Source organism: Thermobia domestica, chromosome 15, assembly GCF_964235325.1.
Source record: "Thermobia domestica chromosome 15, izTheDome1.hap1.1, whole genome shotgun sequence".
Taxonomy (NCBI): domain Eukaryota; kingdom Metazoa; phylum Arthropoda; class Insecta; order Zygentoma; family Lepismatidae; genus Thermobia; species Thermobia domestica.
This window is the reverse complement of record NC_137468.1, coordinates 37,727,353-37,750,341: the sequence shown is the minus strand read 5'-3', so window position 1 is coordinate 37,750,341 and position 22,989 is coordinate 37,727,353. Positions and strand designations below refer to the sequence as shown.

General features: G+C 35.4%; 1 protein-coding gene across 1 annotated transcript in view; it reads right to left on the bottom strand.

The window, feature by feature from the left end:
- LOC145670976 (uncharacterized) overlaps window positions 1-22,989 on the bottom strand; it is a 79,785-nt gene that overhangs the window by 8,869 nt on the left and 47,927 nt on the right. The window contains exon 6 of the mRNA XM_081739596.1: window positions 16,702-17,037. Within this exon, the coding sequence (XP_081595722.1) occupies window positions 16,702-17,037 (336 nt within the window). The remainder of the gene's footprint in view (window positions 1-16,701; window positions 17,038-22,989) is intronic.

The window sequence follows — 22,989 nt, the reverse complement described above, 5'->3', positions numbered from 1 at the left end:
CCTCAGAAAAATCTTAATATATTTGATTGGGACATTAAATATTCAATAGAAAATCTTGAATAAAACAATATATCAAAACTAGTGGTGTACTAAATCAATATAGCTATGTTGATGCTATATAGTGCTATAGTGCTATATGGCTATTATAAAGTCCTTGCTATAAAACAAATTCTTATATTTAAAAAAAAAAATGAAATCTTTGAGTTGTACGTCCCACGGTTATGCCGGATAGGCTAAAGGAGACGGTGATGATGAGAAATGAATGAAATGGTGGAATAAAGAAAGTGGGAAAAAACGGGAGAACCCCGACAAGCACACGGTATTTGTCCGCCACAAGGTTCACTTGGCGGGAGCAAGGTTTGAACCCGGGACCCGATGCACCAGAGGTGAGCGCTCTACCACTGAGCCACCGCGCCCCTTTTTTTTTAAAAAAATAATGATATTGCAGTGAAATAAATGTTAACAAAATGTCATCTATGAATCGAAGCCAAATGAAAGCTTGAAGAGTGGTGACAAATGGCAAATTTGTTGTTTCATACTAGAATGGCGTATAATGAGACCATGTGAGTAACTTTACTTACAAAGTAGCGACTATGAAGTTGTTTCGAGGAATTGTGTACTGGGGTTTGAATATTCAAGACGTATATTTAAGAACGTTTCAAGGTCGCAATGGATGGCGACTGGAATGTAGTAAATAATATCTATGAGGATAGGATAATACTTGATGGCAGCAGTTCGATAATGGAACAGAAAGTATTATATTAGCATTAGTGCAGCTATCTTCTTGCGCTGTCTCCCAAATCAAAATATCGCGCCCATAACAAGTACCCCTATTCACTATTCACAAAGCTACCGCATAAATTTTGAGAACTTTACACTTCAACTCCACATATAAAATTTCTAGATAGGTGACATTTCATGTAAAAATGTGTTGTTTAAAAGTGACATGATTCTTCTTCTTCTAAAACTATAATAAAATAATAATAAGAATTCACTTATGGAGAACATTTTGGATTTGGTAATTAACTTCAAATATGAACTTAATGCTTACCTTACTTATTCAAGAAATAATTAAGATTTGTGATTTACTTTTATTTTCAGTTTCACTTATATTTTTATTTATTTATTTAGTTTTTTTTAAAGGAACCTCAGATGTACATTTAGCATTAATGTACATTTGAGACCATGTAAAGTTACTATAATTGCCACTCATAAATCTTTTTTCAATATGAGTTGATAGAGGTTGTTCAATATCAATAAATGTTTACCGAGCGAAGTAGCTCAAGTGGTAGAGCGTTGGCTTCGCATTCGGGAGGTCGTGGGTTCGAATCCCGCTGCCGACCATCCTGACTGAGGTTTTCCAGGGTTTCCCTCAGTCCTACCAGGCAAATGCCGGGATGGTACCTACTAAAACAGGCCCTGGCCGATACCTTCCAAAATCCTTTCCATTGTTATTGTTGTTGTTGGATATCCAGTGTAAAATGGCCTCGGAGCTGTATCTGGTGATTGTTAAATAAATAAATAAATAAATGGTACAAGCCACCACACTAAACTCTCTCACTCCAATCCCTTAAACTAAATCATGTTGTGCTGCAGTTTTTAATGAAACGTATTTATTTATTTATTTATTTATTGTGAAATACGAATAAAATTATAAGGCATTTTGTGAAAACTTCACCGAAAGAAAACTCGTTCCCAAAGGTTGACTACCCATCGTAGATTTTTCCTTAAGAAATTACTTATGCCGTGTGTTAAGATTATTAATGAAATATTTGTTTAAAAAATAATAACAAAATCATAATATTTTACAAAATTGTCAAAAAGCTCACCTCAAGACTACCAAATACCAACGGGACCCACCAGACGTCAAGACCATTAAAACATGGTTTGAGAAGTTTTTAGCCACAGGAAGTATCAACCTACCGCCTGGCTCGGGCAAAGCACGAACATCTGAGGAAACTGTGGATGAGGTCAGGGAGGCCTTCACTAGAAGGCTAACAAAATCAGCTCACAGAGAGTCATGCGAGCTGAATATCCCATGTTTAACAGTCCTTAAGGTGCTTCATAAACGATTGCGTTTGTATGCATATAAGGTGCAAATCGTTCAGGCGCTACAGCCCGATGACCTACCAAAACGAACTAGGTTTGCAATGGAGATTCTGGAATGGATCGAGGATTTACCCGATTACTTGGGGAGAGTGATTTTTCAGTAATGAGGCAACCTTCCACACATTAGGCAAGGTGAATCGTCATAATGTGTGCATTTGGATTCCGAACCCCCATATGTTGTTCGTGAATATGTCAGAGATAGCAAGAAAGTGAATGTGTGGTATACTTTGGGACGCGACAGAATTATCAGACCATTTTTCTTCATGGATCACACAATAACTGGTCCCGTTTATCTGACCAAGCTTGAACACTTTGCTTTCCCACAACTACTCCCTTTAAAACCAAACATGATATTCCAACAGAATGGTGCCCCACCGCACTGGTGTTTAGATGTTCGTAGGGTTTTAGACCGAACATTTCCACAGCGATGGATTGGACGCGATGGACTCAATCCTTGGTCACCGCGATCTCCCGACGTGACTCCTATGGATTTCTTCGTATGGGGCTATGTCAAAGATAGAGTCTACGCCACACCTGTACGTGTATTCCTGCTCTTCGTCACAAACTTGATAAGTTATCAACTCGATCATACCGGACATGCTACACAACACATGGCGGGAGATTGAATATCGACTGGACATTCTGAGAGCTACTAACGTGGTTCATATAGAAGTGTATATATAGACAAAAAAAATGTTTGAGTTGCTCTTTAAGATGCCACAAACCGTTATTCTCTGGCACTAATAGTTTCCATGCAATTAATATTTGTAATCAGGGAGGTTTCATGTGGACACCTTGTACATTAGTAGACAATCGATTAAAATATATTCAATTCTCAAACTCAGGTAGACAGTTGCTCCCTGCTTCCCTGTATTGTGCGTAGCCCCCCGAAACAAAATCCTAAATACGCCATTATGGAGAGGATATAGAGGTCAAATAAAATACTTCTTACTCTAATTTCACTCGGAATCAACAAAGTCAAATATACGAAAATTATTTAACTATCAAATGCAAACTGCTTTGATATCTTAATTCACTATACACAAAACTTGTTCAGCCACATATTTAACTTTTAAAACGATGTCATTTTTGCTTATTATACTTAACACGTTCGCTGCGGCAGTATAAAACTTTTTTTTTTTTAATCTTAATGCTATACGAGTCACTGTGTGTCTCGCTGCAGGTTTGTCCGTCGGTACATTACGAGTCAGCAGCGACTCCTGCACAGATCTTACTTTGAGCTTTTCTCCACAGATGACGACACGGTGACCGCACAGAAATGAAGTATCGCACGAGCTACCGAACGCAGCGAACGTGTCAAATGCACAGTTCAAAAATTGAAATAAACTTTTTAAATTGAATATGAGTAATTGTACTAGATCTAGTGGTTGTTTAAGAATTAACTATCCACAATTGTTTGAAGAACAAAACCTTACGCAACTTATGGCTTCAATCTTCACCTTTAGTATGAAAATTCTATCCCAAAAAAACCGCTAGACAACCGTATCATCACGAACACGCCTGCATTTAACATATGTACTTTTGTATGAAAGCAAACTCCAACAAGATTAAGAAAATAGTTCACATTCTATTTTCCATCAGTAAGAATTTTTGAACTCTTTTAAAACCAAAACGAATGTTGTTTTGATTTTAAAAAACGCACTTTCTCACATAAGAAAAACTAACAATATGCCGTGCATTCATTATCATGACACGATATTGCACGAATTAAGCACATCGAAACCATCGTATTCCTACTTACCTAATCTAACTACTTTTATGACGTCACAAATACGTCAACGCAGAAGTATAAATAATTATTTTACACACAACTTGTAAGAGGAAAATCATTGTGGCAAAATGAGATAAATGTTGAGGTTGTCACAAAGAGCTTAATAATGAATATCTGTATCATCAAGAGGAAGCTCAGTGATAAATATCTTTCACTTCTAGAGGATCATAACAATGAATATATATGTCTATTATTCAGAGAATCTCGATAGTTAATACCTATATATTCTAGATGATCTCAATGATGAATATCTATAACATCTGAAGGAAGTCATTGATGAATATCTATATCATCTAAAGGAGCTCAATGATAAATATCTATATCATCTCAAGAGCTAATAATGAATATCTATATCATCTAGAGAAGCTCAATGATGAATATCTATATCATCTGAAAAACTTAATGATGATTATTTATATCATCTAGAAAAGTTCAATGATAAATATTTACATCATCTGAAGAAACTCAATGATGAATATCTACATCATCTAGAGGAGCTCAGTGATGAACATCTATAACATCTGAAGAAACTCATTGATGAATATCTATATAGCTCAATGATGAACATCTATAACATCTGAAGGAACTCATTGATGAATATTTATATCATCTAAAGGAGCTCAATGATGAATATTTACATCATCTGAAGAAACTCAATGATGAATATCTATATCACCTAGAGAAGCTCAACGATGAACATCTATAACATCTGAAGGAATTTATTGATGAATATCTATATAGCGCAATGATGAACATCTACCATCTGAAGGAACTCATTGATGAATATCTATATCATTTAAAGGAGCTCAATGATGAATATCTATATCATCTGAAGGAACTTAATGGTGATTATCTATATTATCTAAAAAACTTCAATGATAAATATTTACATCATCTGAAGAAACTCAATTATGAATATCTACTTCACCTAGAGGAGCTCAATGATGAATATGTATATCATCTGAAGGAACTCATTGATAAATATCTATATTATCTAGAGGACCTCAATGATGAATATCTATATCATCTACAGGAACTCGATAATGAATATCTATATCAACTGAAGGAATTCAATGATAAATATGTATATCATGTGAAGGATATCAATAATAAGTATCTATATCATCTAGAGGAGCTTTGATGAATGTCTATATCATCTGCAGGAACTCTATTATGAATATTTGTGTATCATGTAGAGGAACTCAATTATAAATATCTATATGATCTAGAGAAGGTCATGCTATGCTTTACTATTTAACTATATTTTTCTAACCATTTTTCTAACCGTATGTAATTTTCTGTCTACTAAAACACAATATTAATTAACTAAAACATTCTCAGAGCCTATTAAAATATTTCCATCGTGTCTTCCTGTTTCGCAGAATGTATTCGGCTACTAAATTATCGCACACCTGGACAGGCGGCCATGTTCGGCGAATCAGAAATTCCTGTTTGGCCGAAAACTAGTTAAAGGGAATTTATATTCAGAAGGAGATTTTTCCCAGCAAACTCTTAATTTTTTGTAGCTTGATTTGTGCGGTGTTGCCAATTTTTATGAAGGGTTAGGTTGATTGAGGAAACAAAATACTCCATTTAGGGTTAAGCGTCGAAAACATTTTATTTTTCACAAAATTTTAAATTAAAGGTAAGAACTTTTGATTAATTGTTATTCCTTATTAACTGTATTTAATACAACCAGAGAAGATAGGGGACCAATAATGGCTTAATTTTTCGATATAATTTCGGTACTTTACTTATATACTTCGGTTGGTCATTTATATACTTTGATAAGAAAAAAGGATTGTGTGGTTAAACATATTCTTATGATTGCTGGCCACGAGAATTGAGCTTTTAAGGTTCTGCAAGGGTACAAAATTAATCTCAGGAGAATGAAATGTATACTTTTTCTAATGCATAATATTAATCCTCATTGTAGTGGACTAGCCAGAAAATATATAATTATTATTGATAATTTTTAGCTTAATCTTGCTTTAACTAACAATTTAATAAAATAACCGAATCTTTTCCCCAGCACTTAGTATAGTAGATAAAAGGGTGAACCCGTAATGTTTGTTCATCATCCTCTAAAAAATATGTTTGTTATCCAGCAAGTTTGTACGATAAATTTCAAAATGGCTGAAGTTGGAACTTTTCAAAAATTCGTAATTTTCGACCTATTCCACAATCTATATATATAAAAATGAAAGTGACTATGTTTGTAACTTAATGACTTGAACCACCTGACTGGACTCGATCAAATTTTCAACATAAATGAGTTTTGGAGTGGGATGTTTTTTATCATTTCACTTCGAAGACGCAACTTGGGGATATATATAAAAATGATGGATATTAGTGTCGAATCCATAGTTTTCGGGGTCGCTGAGATGAACAGTGACACTTTCAGAATTCATCCCCAATTTCTACTCCTAAGAGCGGGTGGTGATAGGTAAAAATCATTGAAAATTACCTATATTAGTTTCAAATTAATCGTTTATGGGGTCCCTAAGATGATTGGTGATAATTTTGGTGCCCTTTATGCTATTTTCCCCATGCGAAGAATGAGTAGTCTGCTAGTTATTAACTAAATCAAACTTAGCGTGAAGGTAGTTATATACAATGTTTCAGTTGTGCGTTTAAATCAACGTGATTCTTCAAAATATTTTAATATGGCAGCTGTTTTAAAGAAATATATCTTTTCAGGCGGCTTTGTGTCAAAAGATTTAATGAAAATATCTACGGTCAGGGGTGTCCACAAGGGGCGAACGTGATTAAAATTTTGGGGGCCATTTTGTTTTTAATTTAAAATATCTAAAATTGCCTCATTTCACGCAAAGACAAAAATCGTAGAAACTTGTTACTAAGTCAATTAATGCATTATTATTCCAAAAAGCTAAAATGGTCAACCTACAGCAAATCTAAAGATGCGGCTTTCTGCGTGCATTACATGCTATTTGCACACCAAGAAATCAAACTGTATGGACTACAACGGGATACAAAGGATGGCTTTTAAAAATTGCTTCTAGAGATATAGAGCTCCCCAAAATATCAAAACGGTATTTGGAATATCAAATTGCAAGAATACAATGGTTAGCAGGAAATCGAATTGATTCAAGTCTTATGGTGCAAAATAATGAACTTTATAAACATTATCGGGAAGTAATGAAGGTTATTCTTGACTGCTGCAAATACTTAAGCAGGGAAATGCTGACTTTTTGTAATAAAAATTGTAAGATGGGAAAATTAATGAAACTATTTTGACTCTTGGCAGAACATAACCCAGACGCTCGAGTCTATTGTGAAAAAATACATGAGCCTAGATGAAAAGATAGGAAGATGGGCTCCAACCTTTTAAGCTACCTTTTAAGAAACATTTTTGACCTCATAGATGTTATGAGCACACTTGTTGTCTCTACTATTGCACAATGTATTTTTTCCTCAAAATACTACTCTATCAATGTGGACTTTACATAAGTGGCAAGTAAAAAAGAAGCAACTGCAGTCTTAGTTCGCTACGTGCAACATTCTTGGGTTGCAAATTTAGAAGCAAAACCGATGGAGCATTTGTTATCGGTTTTCACAAGTGGACACACAACTGACAGAAATATATTTAGTCGTGTAATTAACTCTTAAAAACATCTTATCATCTATCTCGAAGACATGATTGGTCAAAGTATGGACGGAGGTGGTACATGAGTTGTATGTTTGGTGTTACGTGCCCAGCTTTGCATTAGTTATTAAAAAATCCATATATATTTGTGCAGAAATGAAGAATATGTTTTCCTTAATAGAGGAGCTGTACGTTTCCTTTTCTGGTCATCTCCGATAATCCAAACTTACACACAACTTAGAGAAGTCTGAAGAAAAGACGAACAGAAGTAAGAGATTAAAAAGAGTGGATACTACAGGATGGACAAATAATAACGATGCTCTAAGAACTGTGTTGTCTTGTTTTGATGTCGTCAAACAAATTATTTATGAACTGAGTACAGACAAAGATCCATAAGGCGATACTATAGCTACATGTAAAGGTTTGCTCAAACAACTTATTATGAAGTTGCTGCTGCAATGTATATCTCTAATAAGCTATTTAAAGTTTTAACCCTATGACTATTTGTTTTCAAGGCACCACAGTTGATTATAGAATAGTTTATTCAGTGATTGATGGAATAAAAAAGAAGCTTAGTTCACTAAGGAATGATGAATCGTGGAATAATATATGTTCAGAGATAGACACATTTGGTGAAAAATATGAAGCTTTAAAATAAAAGGTGCAGCTTCCAAAAGGGAACCTTGTCCTCAGTGTTGGGAAGTAACGTAACGCAAGTAACGCGTTACTTGTAACGCGTTACATTTTAAGTAACGTTTCCTAGTAACGCGTTACATTTTTTCCAAAGTAACTGTAACGGTAACGCGTTACAAATTTTTAAGTAACGTACCTAGTTTGCGTTACTATTTTCGCGTTACATTTCGGATGGGTAACTACAATATATGTATATAGTTTTTTTTTTCGGAAACAAATGTTTCTTTCCTGTAAGTGAATTTCTCAGAATGAAACAATCGAGCATGAACTACGTATGTCAGTGACCGACAGTCACAGACACACAGAGAAACAGATAAGTTCGTAGTGTCACTTGCTTTTTTTTTTTTTTTTTTTTTTGAAGATGAGGACAACCTTAGGGAAATCATGTGTACTGATTGCAAGCACCTGGAAGATTTTGTAGTAGATTTTGACAGCTCCAAATCAATACATTCAGTGAGTGAACTAGGAGTGAAATTATACCGGTAGTCTATTTTACTTTGATTGGTGTTGTTTTTATAAAGATGGATATCGAAAATATTTTACCGTTCGAACATTTAAAAGAATACTTTTTTCTTAAAAGCTGAGGATGATGGTTGACAGAATTTAAAAGCAAAGTGTCTGAAGTGTCCCGGCAGAAAATATTTATCATCAACTAGGGTGCCACAATTAACGATTTACAATAAAGGGTTAATATGAATAAACTGTGTTCTGATGAGCAGGCCTACTTTATTACTAGAAAATAGTTTGCTGATGGTATGTAATATTGGAGTTCTTTCAGATCAGTTTTATTATCCTACAGTCCAGTTGATTATAGAGTAGTGTAATGTTTCTCTATATTCTTTATTTTTAATTTTACATAACAACATTGTCGAGTTTCGAATTCAAGTCGAGTTCAGAGTCAAGTCAAGGGTAATATCCTCAAGTCGAGTTCCGAGCCGATTCAGTTTTTCGCATCGAGTTTCGAGTCCAGTCGAGTTTGATAAATGACTCGTTCGTTTTAAGTCGTCTTGAAATCATGGCCTGATTACACTGGAAAACGAAAGCCATGAGAAATGTAAGCTAAACAGTAATATGGATTACTTTTAGTGTTGCTCACGAGAGGGGACACTGCTTGCATCTCGTCTCGTCTCGATAGCGAGACCACAAGAGATTTTTTATAACAAGCTCAGCTCGGCTCGGCTCAACTGAGAAGATGGCTCGAGCCGGCTCACTTGGGGTGAACCATCTGCTCGAGCTGGCTTGGTAGGGATGAGCCATTTGCTCGGTTCGGCTCAACAGAGCCTTGGGCTGTAGCCGAGTCGGTTGGGTGAGCTGTTGGCTCGGCTCACTTCTCGGTTCGGGTCGATAGTGAATGAGCTGTGAGCCGACCTGCTCGAGTCTTTGACAATTCTAAACCCGGGCCGAGCAGCTTTGAAGATATTTGGCCAGCAACCTATAAATTTCAACATTGTTTGGCTCGAGCCCGAATACTCAACCTAGACCCTCAACCCAAATTCAGAAGCTCGTGAACAATGTCCTTGACTCCTAGATTTCACGACTACCGAGGATGGCAATCAACTAGTTTTTTAGTATTCAACTATAAGCCGCCTATCTTTCATTTTTGTATACAGTGTTGTTATAATAATAATAATAATAATAATAATAATATAAGTAGTAGTAGTAGTAGTAGTAGTGTCATTGATAATAATTATGCTATGTAATATACTTGAATGTATTCGACACTACATACCGGATTTGGCTCGAGTCGACTCGAAACTCGACCCCAATTCGAGTTGAGTTGGAGGAAACTTTTGGAGTCGAGTTCTCGGGTCGAGCTCAAAGATGTATGTTTCTAGTCGAATCGAGTGTCTAAGAAAACTCGCTCGCACTCACTCGTGTCCATCCCTACAAGTAACGCAGTACGGCATTTTATTAATGTTACATTATATGAAAATGTTCATGTATCAAATAGAAATTTGTCCTTGCATTTACATAAAGGGATTCAGAACGTGCATTATTATTATTATTATTATTATTATTATTATTATTATTATTATTATTATTATTATTATTATTATTATTAATAATATTAATATTAATAATAATAATAATAATAATAATAATAATAATAATAATAATAATAATAATAATAGCGGTAGTAATAGTAGTACGGAAAATTGAAGTCATATTTTTTCACATTTTTAAAGTTTCGGACCTAAAAGTAACGCGTTAGTAACGCGTTACTTTCGAAGTAAAGTAACAGTTACTTTTTGGGGGCAAGTAACGCGTTACTAACGCGTTACATTTTAAGAGAAAGTAAAGTAACTTGTAACGCGTTACATTTTTATAAGTAACTTACCCAACACTGCTTGTTCTTTACAATCCTCAAGAAATCGTGTCATATAAACCGAAAGTAAAAAAAAAAAAAAAAAAAAAAAGTTCTACAACCATGAACACATTGTATGTAAATAAAAGTGATCTTTACATTAATAAAATCAAGACATTAAAATAAATGTGCACATACCAACAGTAAATTGAGAAAAGTAAAATTATTTGTGGTCACAGCCACTAATCTTTTAATCCTTTAAATGCATGTAATGCCCTTTAAAAATGTCCCAACAAACATGGGCTAAAAAAAATTACTCTTTTTACAGTTTTACAGTTGTGCTGAAAATGAGAAAAATCACACGTTAAAACTTCTTCGCTTGAAAACTATAGGACCTATTATAAAGGGTCGAAGGAATCACACAGGAAGAAGTATGCGTTTTATTTAAACACCCATGTTTTACAATCTTTCAGTACCGGATGAATGAATTATAAAAGAGGTTGTTATTGAGAAAACTTCTTTTAAGATAGAATATGTTGTGTGGGATTTAATAACTTTTAAAAATTATATTGACTGTTTCATTATAGAGAATTGATATAAGTAATTTTCGATTACTAACAGTCATGAAATGATTTTAAAATAACATCTACTTGAATACTGCCAATAATGTTCCTTGAGTAGTTAAAAGTGTATCCCCTTAAGGGTTCGATTCCCAGAGGGATCACTCGGTCGAAAAGTTGTAACAGCTTTTTCGGGTCAGCTATCGTGAGTGAAGTTGTTGCTTGGTTTTCCCCATTTACACCAGGCAAATGCCTTGATAGTACCTAACATGCAGGTCCCAGGCTGCTTCCTTCCCTCCCCATTCTTTTCTTCCTTTCCAGAATAGTGTTCTTGCCGGAAACATCATACTTTATACGTGACGGGCTTAAGATTGTGAATGCCGATAATGACCACACATCTGTATAAATAAAGTAAATGAAAAATGTACAACCACATAAATTTCTTGAAGATGGGAAAGTCAGGGAAATGATAAGCAAAATTAAAACTTTAATTATATGCTTCCGCTTGAAAATTAATAAAAGGGGAGAATCAGGAAGTAGCACACATAATTTGGAAGTTTCCTGAAAAGAAAAAAAAATATATTCTGTACTTAACACCATCTGAGTGGAGTGTAACGCTCGACGACGGTGCACATGAAAATTGACAACATTGCACAAATTAACCGTAAGAGAATAAAAACTTAGATGAGAAAAATCCCTTTCTGTACGTAAATTCCCCTTTAACTAGTTTTCGGCGAATTAGGGATTCATGTTTCGCCGAACATAGCCGACTACCCACGTGTGCGATAATGTCATAGCTTAAGGCTTTTGGCGAAACAGGAAACGGAGAAACAGGCAGGAATCATTTCCATAGTCAGAGCCTACTTACGACAAATAACGGGTGGGATCTTGAAGCCTCTTGCAGGTTCCTTCACAATAATAATGAATATATTGGATAGTGATTTATACGTATTATTATTTATTTCGAAATGATTCAAATGTTGCAATTGTTAAAGTAGTATGTTGAAATTAATTTTGTGAGAAGAGTGTTCTGTAATAAATGTGTCAACTTTACAAGACAAAAGAAATCAAAATAATGTAAAAGTTTTTCATAAAATGAGATAAGTTAATTATTGTTTTCAGTTATTACTTAAAATGATTATTTCCTAGCATATATAACAGTTGTTAAGCAATATTAATATTGTCTTTCTCCACATTGTTTTAAGTCAACAGTATCAGAAAAGTCATTACGATAGGTTATCCGGAATCATTCAATAAAGCGCTTTATGCTTTTCCGTGTAATTGAGGATTTTAAGCGGAAATTAATATGGCAAATATTGTTCAAGACATCTGTATGTCAACCGTGATTTCATTGTCCTTTAGTGTCGTACTTATCAACAAGATAAACTTACTGGAGGTATTGGTTTTTGTTATTGTTACATCAATTTTGTAAGTACTGAATAAGCAGTGTTATGACATTTTAAGAACTTTTTACTTTTCGTAAATAGTGAAAATGCATGCTATAAAGTTAATATAAATTCCATAAGAAATTGAAACCACTCAGGTACTTCTGTTATACACGTACATTAATAAGACAAACCACTATTCTAATTTTCCTAGTATTCTCTTAAAATACAAGCGGCCTTAACTATGGTTTCTTCCTTATTATATTTAATCTACATGTTCCATATATGGTTATTAAGTTAGAACCAGGGATATTCGTAGGATTTTTTTCCAGGAGGAGTATGTGTGAGAGTCGGACAAAAGACCGACATACAAGCGAACTCGCAAATATATACACTTAGATGAATATGGTATTTCATACATAACAACTATTATTGACGCACTTTCCGTAGCTCTATAAATTACACTGTTGTGGGTGAGTATGCAAATGTATTATGTTTTGACATATAATTCCAAGAACCAAACTCTTTCGAAAATTCAGGGAGTGGCAATTGCTCGTCTTGCCCTCTAATGCGGGCGCTCATGGTTGGGACTAAGGTTATAGTGTGACATCATGCTTTCGTTGGTAAGATAAAAAATAAAGAAATCCATCAGTGCCTACTCTGATTATCAGGATAGATAAAAATGTAATGCCTCTCGCTATAATTTTGTTTCTACTAAAGATACTGTATTATCTATCATGATATTATAGGTGTAACCTTACTATACTAATTTAGTCTTTTCTTTTGCAGATTGACTGATTAGAACCATGGAAGCTAAAGAACTGTCATTGAATTTCTGGCAAAAGAAGGTTGCCCTCTTAAGGAAATTCACAATCGTTTGAAAAATGTTTAAGGGGACAGTATGATGGACATCAAAAATGTGTGCCGTTGGGTAAAAAAGTTTTGAAACTGAGAAACAAATTGTAGATAAATCGAGAAGTGGGTAGCTGACAATATCAGTCACAGATACAAATCGAGAACGTACTGTTGAATTCATTCCAGGAAACAGGCGCATTGTAACTCAGAATGTTGCTGATACATTGAACGTCTCGTATAGCTCTGCCCAAGGGATAATTTCTGACTTAGGATATCACAAAGTTTGTACTAAAACAGCTTTAAAATAATGAGCTAAGAAGCAAACATCTTTTTCTTTTCTTTCTTTCTTTCTTTTTTTTTTTTTCAAAATGGTTTTGATCCCCGGATTTGACGATAGCGCAAATGTGTTTAAAATCATGGAGACTATGTTGAACGGTGGGTTTCTGTAGTAGATAGTTCAAGCTATGATCTGTAATATCTTTTGCTGTTATATGTTCATTAATGCATTTTTTATGTTACAGAAGGCATTACTTATTGAACTAATTTTGTACATATTCAGAATATTGAAGATGGGATGTGAATTTCGTTCATATTTAGCAATAACAATTTCAGTTACTGAATGCTGAATGCAGGGAACATATATATATATATATATATATATATATATATATATATATATATATCATACTGATTGTTATATTTGGTAATATTATTTTCATTAACCTAAGCCTTTCGAACCACACTAAGAAAAATCTTTCACCAAAGGAATCTTTATCATTGTGATACCACTTTTACTCAATTATTTTGAAACCTTACCACACACTGAGGAAGAACCAAGTGCGGTTCGAAAGTCTTAGGTGAAATTGATACAATATTACGAAACAAGTAAGTTTAATACGAATAAAGATTCTGTTTGTTAAACAAAAATTAAATCTTACCAAAGCAAATATTATTAGTAGTAATCTATGTTACAGTTTCGGCAACACATCATGGTCTTCATCAGGCATGTTATATTGTTGATAAGGATAAAAGAGGGACTGCGTAGAAAATCAAGATTAAATCCGGTAAGCTAGTGTGTCAATGAAGATACTGATATACGCTGAAACTGTAACACAAATTAGTAATAACAATAAGTATTTGCTTATGGTCAGATTTTATATTGTATTTATGTTATGTTAGAATGAGCCGTGTCTTGTGTTTGTTTAATAAAGCAATATACATTTAAGTAAAGATTGTACAAAATACTGTCACAAACCCGCTAGGAAGAAAGAAGAAAATGTAAGTTGTCAAAGTGACATTAAAAACAACTTTCTGATAACAAACGACCCTACTGATTAAAATAAATTTATAAATTTATACCCTGGAGAAAATATTAAATTGTTATAAGTGAAAACTAGAATGAAAATAAACTGAACCAAAACTGGCGAGCCAAATCATTACCCGCATGCTAACGCCCAATCTTCGGTAATTGGTCATTAAAATAAAATTTGAAACTGTAAATAAACTTAAGTAAAAGATAAACTTTTAAAATAAAAGGATGGGTGGAAGCAGCGAAGTTCATTCATTCCTTCATTCAGTCATCAACCAAACGAACAAGAGAGCCGAACATCTCACAACAACAGCTCTTCTGAAAGAAGAAGGACCATGGGACTAGATGTGGGTTTGCATCGTAAGTTGTCTCCCAATTCTGTCTTTTCATGATATTTGTTGAGCTGTGGATTGGGTAGCATAATCGGTATCACGTGAGGGGATAACCTTTGTACCACCGTACATCTTGATTTTGTAATCTGCAGCTGTTCATAAATCTTTCAGTTCATCAATCAAAAGATCTAATGTTATAATTCAATAGCTGACCTCTTTTAGCTTTAAATATCAAAGCCATTTTTACAGTTAAAAGATAAAAACTTTTGAAGGTTAAAATAATACTATTATTAGCCGCGTGGCATGCTACAGAGGTATGAACCGTTAAGCTCATGATCGCAAGTTCCTCTATTGCGGTTTAAATTCTGCTCAAAATATGGATATACATATATTTTTTTTCTTGCCATTCTTTCAGTCTCATTTATTTCTTATCATCTCTTTTAGCCTGAAAAAGTAACTATAATCAGTAAAACTCAAAAATAAATAAATGGCCCACCCTATTTATTAGTCTGGGAAAAATCTGAAAAGAGTAATTTTGTTCCCCTAAACATTGTTGTATGTGAGCTGCGATTTCCATATAGGTGTTGAAACATTATTTAAAGATTCTATAATCTTATAAATTTGAAACATTATATACTCGTAGATTACAAGCAATGATTTGTAAAAGTAAATAAATAAATATAATAAGAATACATCGACAAACTGGAAAAAGTGATAGTAGACATAAAATTAAGGAAAAAATTGTCTAATGAACATGGGTCGAAACCAACACAGTTTTCATGTTGAGAAACCGATGAAGGTGGATATATAATGCCAATATCTCAAGGTCACAGAAAGACATCGCTGTTGAGTCAAAAGATTTCACAAGAAAATGGAATGACGTACACATGGGAACAGAGCGGTTTCTGTGAAATAAGGATCTTCATACGTATCTGAATTCACCATCTGTCTAGACGTTTCATTGTCGCACACAACCGCTCTGTTCCCATCTGTATGTCATTGCCTTTGTCAAGTGTGACTGTCTTCGTAATCTTATGACCCAACAGCGATATCTATTCACGTTCACGAGATATTCGGCCTTGTATCAACGGCATCGCTGATTTTTCAACGCCTCTCATTCAAAACCGGAGCCGCTTTTGACCAATGTTCATGAGATTTTTGTCCTTTATTTCACGTCTACTATCACCTCCTCCAGTTTAAAAATGAAATGAAATCTTTGAGTTTTACGTCCCACGGTTATGCCGGTTAGGCTAAAGGAGACGGTGATTATGAGAAATGAATGAAATGGTGGAATGAAGAAAGTGGGAGGAAACGGGGAACCCCGAGAAAACCCACGCACATGGTGTTTGTCCACCACAAAGTTCACTTGGCGAGGGCTAGGATCGAACCCGGAACTCCAAGCACCAGAGGTGAACGCTCTACCACTGAGCCACCGCGGCCCACACTCCTCCAGTTTAGTTTGTCGGTTGTTGTATTACTCTGTTCTTATTACCCTGTGTATGTATATATATGTAAACAATTTACTGCATCCACTAAAATAAAAAACATTCATGTGAGTTTCCCAGAGCTGCTGACGAAGGCAACAGCAATTGCTGAAACAATTTAGTACAATCAAACTGCATTTGAACACAGTAACTTGTTATCTATGTTATACATATAAAGCATAATTAATCTAATCTAATATATGTATTATATTAAATATGTGTCAAATCAGATTCTCATATAAATATACAAATAATGATATTCGTACTAACCTCCATGTTGCCACGCAAGAACAAATGATAAATAACTTCAATGCTCCGTCCTTCTCTGGCGACATTAACAAATTTCCAATTTACGTTTGTAGCTCCATCTATAGGTGGAAGTTTATTAAAGACTTCTCCAAGAAAATCATTGCTGATAGTGTCATCCCAAATAGTGTACAATGCATAGTCCATGTTGGATAATTCGTTATCTTGCAACGTAATTGTCGCAACGGCTGTTAACGTATCGTTATCCAATATCAGTATTGGTTCCGATGATATTGTTTGGTTTGAATAAGGTATCCATACCTCGCACCAATATATTCCGGGCACAAATCTTTCGTATCCCTGTCCAGAGAAATTATTCGTGTTATTAGAAAAAGACTACTAAATAATATATATATATATATATATAGAGTGAATCAAAAGTCTGGACAAGGTGGAATAAATCGAGAACTTAACTTCGGATCGAAAAATCAAAAAACACGTGTTTAGTAATATTAAAAAATCTATCTGATGAAACCAAACTTGACCCTATAGACCCACCCCCTGGGGGTTGGAGTGGGGTCAATTTTGAAATTTCTAATGGAAACCCCAATTTTTGATTGCAGATTTGGATTCTACGGCCCAAACTATGTAAAGTTTCATCAACACTTTTCCGTCGATGCATAACATGGCGCAGTAATCGGGGAAAATAAATGGCCCCTAAATACTCCCATTTCGTTCATGAGCTTGGTAGTATTTCGGACTCATGTTCTCGTTCAGTGTCACTGGTTCATTTCTCTGTTTCTTCTCGTCACTGGATAGAAGCACACTACACACAGACAGAAGACACAGAGAAAGGCACACCTTCTTCATTCGGGCTTCGGGCAGTATCAGTGTTGCAAACCAGAAAATTCAAAAGCGGCGAGTAGAGGACAAAAAATAAAACAATTAAAAGTAAAAGGAAAATTGAAGAAAAGTATAGCTATTGAAGTATCTGCTTATTGCACTATGGTGTTTTTTGACTTCTCTGTCTAAGATGAAAATGTATTGATATAACTGTTTTCTAATCGCTAAAATATGACATTCATTAGAGTCGATTGTACCATTCTCTGATAAAGATAAATTATCGGAATGATCCAACCTTGTCGCGGTAGTAGATCTCATCTTACACAAAATAACACATGACCACTGCGACCAGTGTTATCTGACGATTAAAAGATATCAGGATAGTGTAGAATTGGCCCTATAACGTGCAAATGTTCGAATGGTGTGAAATTATCAAAAATAGCCTGTAACTGTCAAGCTAATTTATGTTTGAAATAACGGGTGAACCAAAAGTTTGGCCACGGTAGAGTAACTGGAGAAATACACTTCTGATCATAAAAGCGCAAAAAAACGTATTTAATATGTTTCAAGAAGCTATCCGATGATATCAAACGCAACACTCCGCCCCACCTTCTGAAAAGGAGTGGGGGGGGGGGCATTGATTTTTCAAATGGGAACTCCAATGTTTTATTGAAGATTCGGAGACTGCATTCCAAATAATGTAAGGTATAATCAAAACTTTTTCGTCGATGTGTGATATCATGCTGTAATCGGGAAAATTAGATGCTCCCCTCTTCGTTTATGAGCTTGATATTAGCTCCGACCGTCTGTACAAGGTGCAGTATTTTGAGAAATACGCGTCGGATCAACAAAGTTATTCAATGGTACCAAACACAATACCGCACCCTCCCGCTAGGTGGGGTTAGCTGAAAGATTTGAAATGGAAGCTTTTATTTCTTATTGCACAGTCGGATTCTGCGCACAAACCTGTATAACATTTAGTCGAAACATCGTTGTCGCTGTGTGACGTGGCGCTGTAATGGCGAAATCAGGAGAACTTCCTATATGAACTTTAATTAGCTTCAATGCTGTAGACGTGATGAAAGAAGTATACATGTGATCAAAAAACAAAAGAAAATGTGTGACTATTGGGTTTGTTAGGGTGTTTATCGTTCCTTTTTCGCAGTGGGACGAGAGAGACGGGACCTACAGTTGAAAGTGAGATCCGAACCTCTATTAGGTTTTGGAACCGAGACGTTTCCCATGAACAATTGCCGTCGAAGTTTGTCCGACCGTCGTCGATTATTGGGTGACAGCAGCGAAAAGGGTGTGCTAGTGCTGGTTCAAAGGCGGCTGCCTATTTGTCGGCTTGGCAGCGAACACCGTGACGGCCATCATTTCGCCTGATTTGTGCGAATAGTCGAACTGCGACTCACGAGACTGCTCGCAGTCTCGCATAGTTTTAGATGGGTGAAATTATTATTGAATTCTTTCTTTACTTCTTCTTCTCCTTATTATTATTATTATTATTATTATTATTATTATTATTATTATTATTATTATTATTATTATTATTATTATTATTATTATTATTATCTGCTAGTATTACCTGACCAGGATAGCAGTGCGGTTTTGGGAGGATGGCGCTGCTGTTGTGTTTACATCAGTTTCTTGGCAAGCGCGGTGGGACAGGGGAGCGGAGAGTTTCACTCTGCAGTGTATCCAACGGTTTTTAAAAGTTGCAGTTTGGATGTTATGCATAGCCTAATCTCTTTCCGCTTAATAAAGAACGCCGTAACATGTGTGGTTGTAGTGAACCATTCCTGCAATAATGCAGATGTATTGTGAATAGTGATATATGAATGGAAATTACCAATTTAAGAAAAACGTAGCACAATTGACAATTCAGTGAGCTACTACCGTGTATTACGCAGATTGTATAAAAATTGATTACGTTTTATTCGGTGTCATTATAAAACAGGAGCAACCTGTAAAATGCTGCTCGCTAGTTTGTTCGCAAGTTAGTATGGAGGGTGTATTTTTGTTGTAGCTTTTTGGCTTGTTACCTAAGATGTTCTGCAGGAAACTTCAATAACTTTTGAAACTGTTTGTCTTAACTTGAGCCAGGGGCGGATCCAGGCTGAATGTTTCGGGGGCGGTCGTTAGAAGTCAAATCAAAGTAAGAGTATATTGCAAAAAAAGGGGGGAAGAAAGAGAAAACAACTTTAGAAAAGGAGGAGTAGCTATTGTCTGCAATTTCTAGAACAGAAATGACCACCAGCGATTTCGAAGGTGGACATTTTATTTTTTTTTAATTTTTTTTTAGCAAGAACGCCAATGTAAGTAATTTATGATATTGTAATTTATTGCTTTATTTGACTTGTGCAACGTAAAACAAAAAAAGTAAGGCCTACCTATTTTAGATTTATAATACAAAGGTGAAAATTCTTAGGTTTTATTTTTAAAGTAAAAAATATCCTATTCTGGGGGGGGGGGGCAATCGCCTCGTCCCCTGGATCTGCCCCTGTCGAGCATATGCATGAAGTGGTTTATTACAAACTGGACAAAAAGAACTGTGATAGATTGATTGCAAGTAATCCGGTTAGAAACACTGCTGCTTGCATTTTAGTTCCAAAACCGGCCGCCCGCACTCGTTCGCTGGTCAGGTAATAGTAGTTGTAGTAGTAGTAGTAGTTGTAGTAGTAATAGTAGTAGTGATAGTAGTAGTAGTCTGTAAAGGGTAGTAGTCTGTAGTAGTATGTTTTATTTTTATTTTTAATCCTTTCATCCTTTAATTTTTAAATGTCTATAATGTGCAGTGGCGTATTTAGGGGGGTTGCTTCCGGGCTTAAGCCCCCCCCCCGAAATCTTACTTAGTATAGTAAAGTAAATGAAATATCTTGCAGAATTTTCACATTTCCAGGCAAAGTCCCCCCGAAAGTTAGCAAAGCCCCTCCCGAAACAAAATCGTAAGTACGACATTATTAATGTGTCATCAATAAATTGATCACATCGGACCCTAGACAAGATTAGATTCTGTTGTTCCAATATAATTTCAAAACTAAAGGAGTTACCACTAAAGAGCATTGTGTGAACAGAGTGCACATTTCAATACATATGTACGGTACCACCTTAATTTCGTGGCATGGATGGGGCCACGGTGGCTCAGTGGTAGAGCGTTCACCTCTGGTGCTTGTGGTCCTGGGTTCAAAACCTGCTCCCGCCAAATGAACTTTGTGGTGGACAAACACCGTGTGCGTGGGTTTTCTCGGGGATCTCCCGTTTCCTCCCACTTTCTTAATTCCACCATTTCATTCGTCTCTCTCATAATCACCGTCTCCTTTAGCCTAACCGGCAAAATCGTGGGACCTAAAACTCAAAAATTTCATTTCATTTTCGTGGCATGGAGTCATGGCGTGGCATTTCAGTTTCGTGATCGAACTTTCGTTCGGGATAGACATGAGGAAGGTTATAGGCGTAACCTGTAATTTGGGCATTATAGTGGAGCATTTGTACAAGAAGTGATACCTGTGTGTGAGTGTGTGTATGTGTGTTATTCGTTTCATTATTGTTTTCTCTTCTCACATGCAACGTATGGATGTGTGAATTATAACACGTTTAGTGGCACGTGACATGGGATTGCAACATTGGGATGGCATTGCTCAATCGTTCATTCACATGTTAAAGCGACGTTCACCTGAGCGATTCGTTTATAAGTGGCAGGTCGTTAACGGTGACGGATCTGTTGGTAACGATTCTCGGTCTAACAGCAAAATGTCTTCTTTTTCACCCCAAACAGTTAATTTACTTTCGCCGATTATGGCGTCATATAATGCATCGACGGAAAAGTGTTGATGAAACCTTACATAGTTTGGGCCGTAGAATCCAAATCTGCAATAAAAAATTGGGGTTTCTATTTGAAATTTCAAAGTTGACCCCACCCCAGCCCCCAGGGGGTGGGTCTAGAGGGTCGAGTTTGGTTTCATCAGATAGTTTTTTAAATATTACTAAACACGTGTTTTTTGGATTTTCGATTCCAAGTTAAGTTCTCGATTTATTCCTCCGTGTCCAGACTTTTGATTCACTCTGTATATATATATAGCGATTTTTAAACAATGAATTTAAAAAAAATACACTGAAAATGAAAAAAATAATTCTTTGGTGGGGTAAAATTAAGAAAGGAACTAAGACTAAAAGCATTGGGCTCTCTTCCTAAGGTTGAAGGCTCAAGATTTTGTGGATTAAACATTAAGTAGGCCTAAAAATAAAAGCATTGGGAGCTCTTCCTAAGGTCGAGGCTAAAATTTTTGTAGATTAAACATTAAATGGATCTAAGACTAAAAGCATTAAGCGCTCTTCCTAAGGTTGACGCTAAAGTTTTTATGGATTAAACATTAAATGGATCTAAGACTAAAAGCATTAAGCGCTCTTCCTAAGGTTGACGCTAAAGTTTTTATGGATTAAACATTAAATGGATCTAAGACTAAAAGCATTAAGCGCTCTTCCTAAGGTTGAAGCTAAAATTTTTGTGGATTAAACATTAAATGGGTCTAAGACTAAAAGCATTGGGCGCTTTTCCTAAGATGACGGTTAAAGTTTTTATAGATACCGGTTGAAACTTCCGGGCTCTTTAACTCTAAAGGCATTGTCTTCAGAAACGAAAACAAGAAGAACACCACAGTTTAAAATTGCGTCCTAGTGAAATTGCTTACAATAGTGTGCCACTACCATCGGGTAAAAACACTAGAATCAAATAGCAAGCCTAATTGTTTACAGTATTGTGTGCAGAGGTTCAGTCTTTGACTATGTGTTAGTAATCTTACGGACAAACTTACAACACACGCCACAATTGGAAGAATTTCGGAAGCACAATATTAGACCAGCATCTCAACAAAAAACAAACAATGGCCACCCTTCGTTTCTATTTAGTGCCTTCCCCCGGTTAAATAACTGAGTGTAAGCAAACTGTGGGTATTTCATTCAAATACGATTAGCCGTTGTCAAACTACTAAACTGAAATCGGACGAAGATTTTATAAACACCCTCTATATAAATTGTTGATTTTGATCTTTCGTTGTACAATCTACGGCAAACTGGCAAAAATATCATATTAACAACTGTACATGTAAGGTTGATTTAAGGTAAGATTTTGTTTTTTAAAATAATATAATAATTTGTAAGGATTACCGTAAAATCATGGCAACTATAGTTTTCTTTTTAACGAAAATGGGAACGAAGATCTGAGATATATAAATGGAGGGTTAGTATATATGCAAACGTTACATGTAGGAAGTTGGATGAATAGACATATCCCCATCAGGATATAGCACGAAAAAAAAAATGAGTACAATGAAGCGTAAGTTTTACCTCAAATTGGAACATTACAAACCATTACAACTGCAATTATGCATAAAGCCCAGAAATACATACCAGTGGCCATGCGCGCCGACTACGTGGGTGCTCTGGGGCTCCGGCACCCACACAAATAAT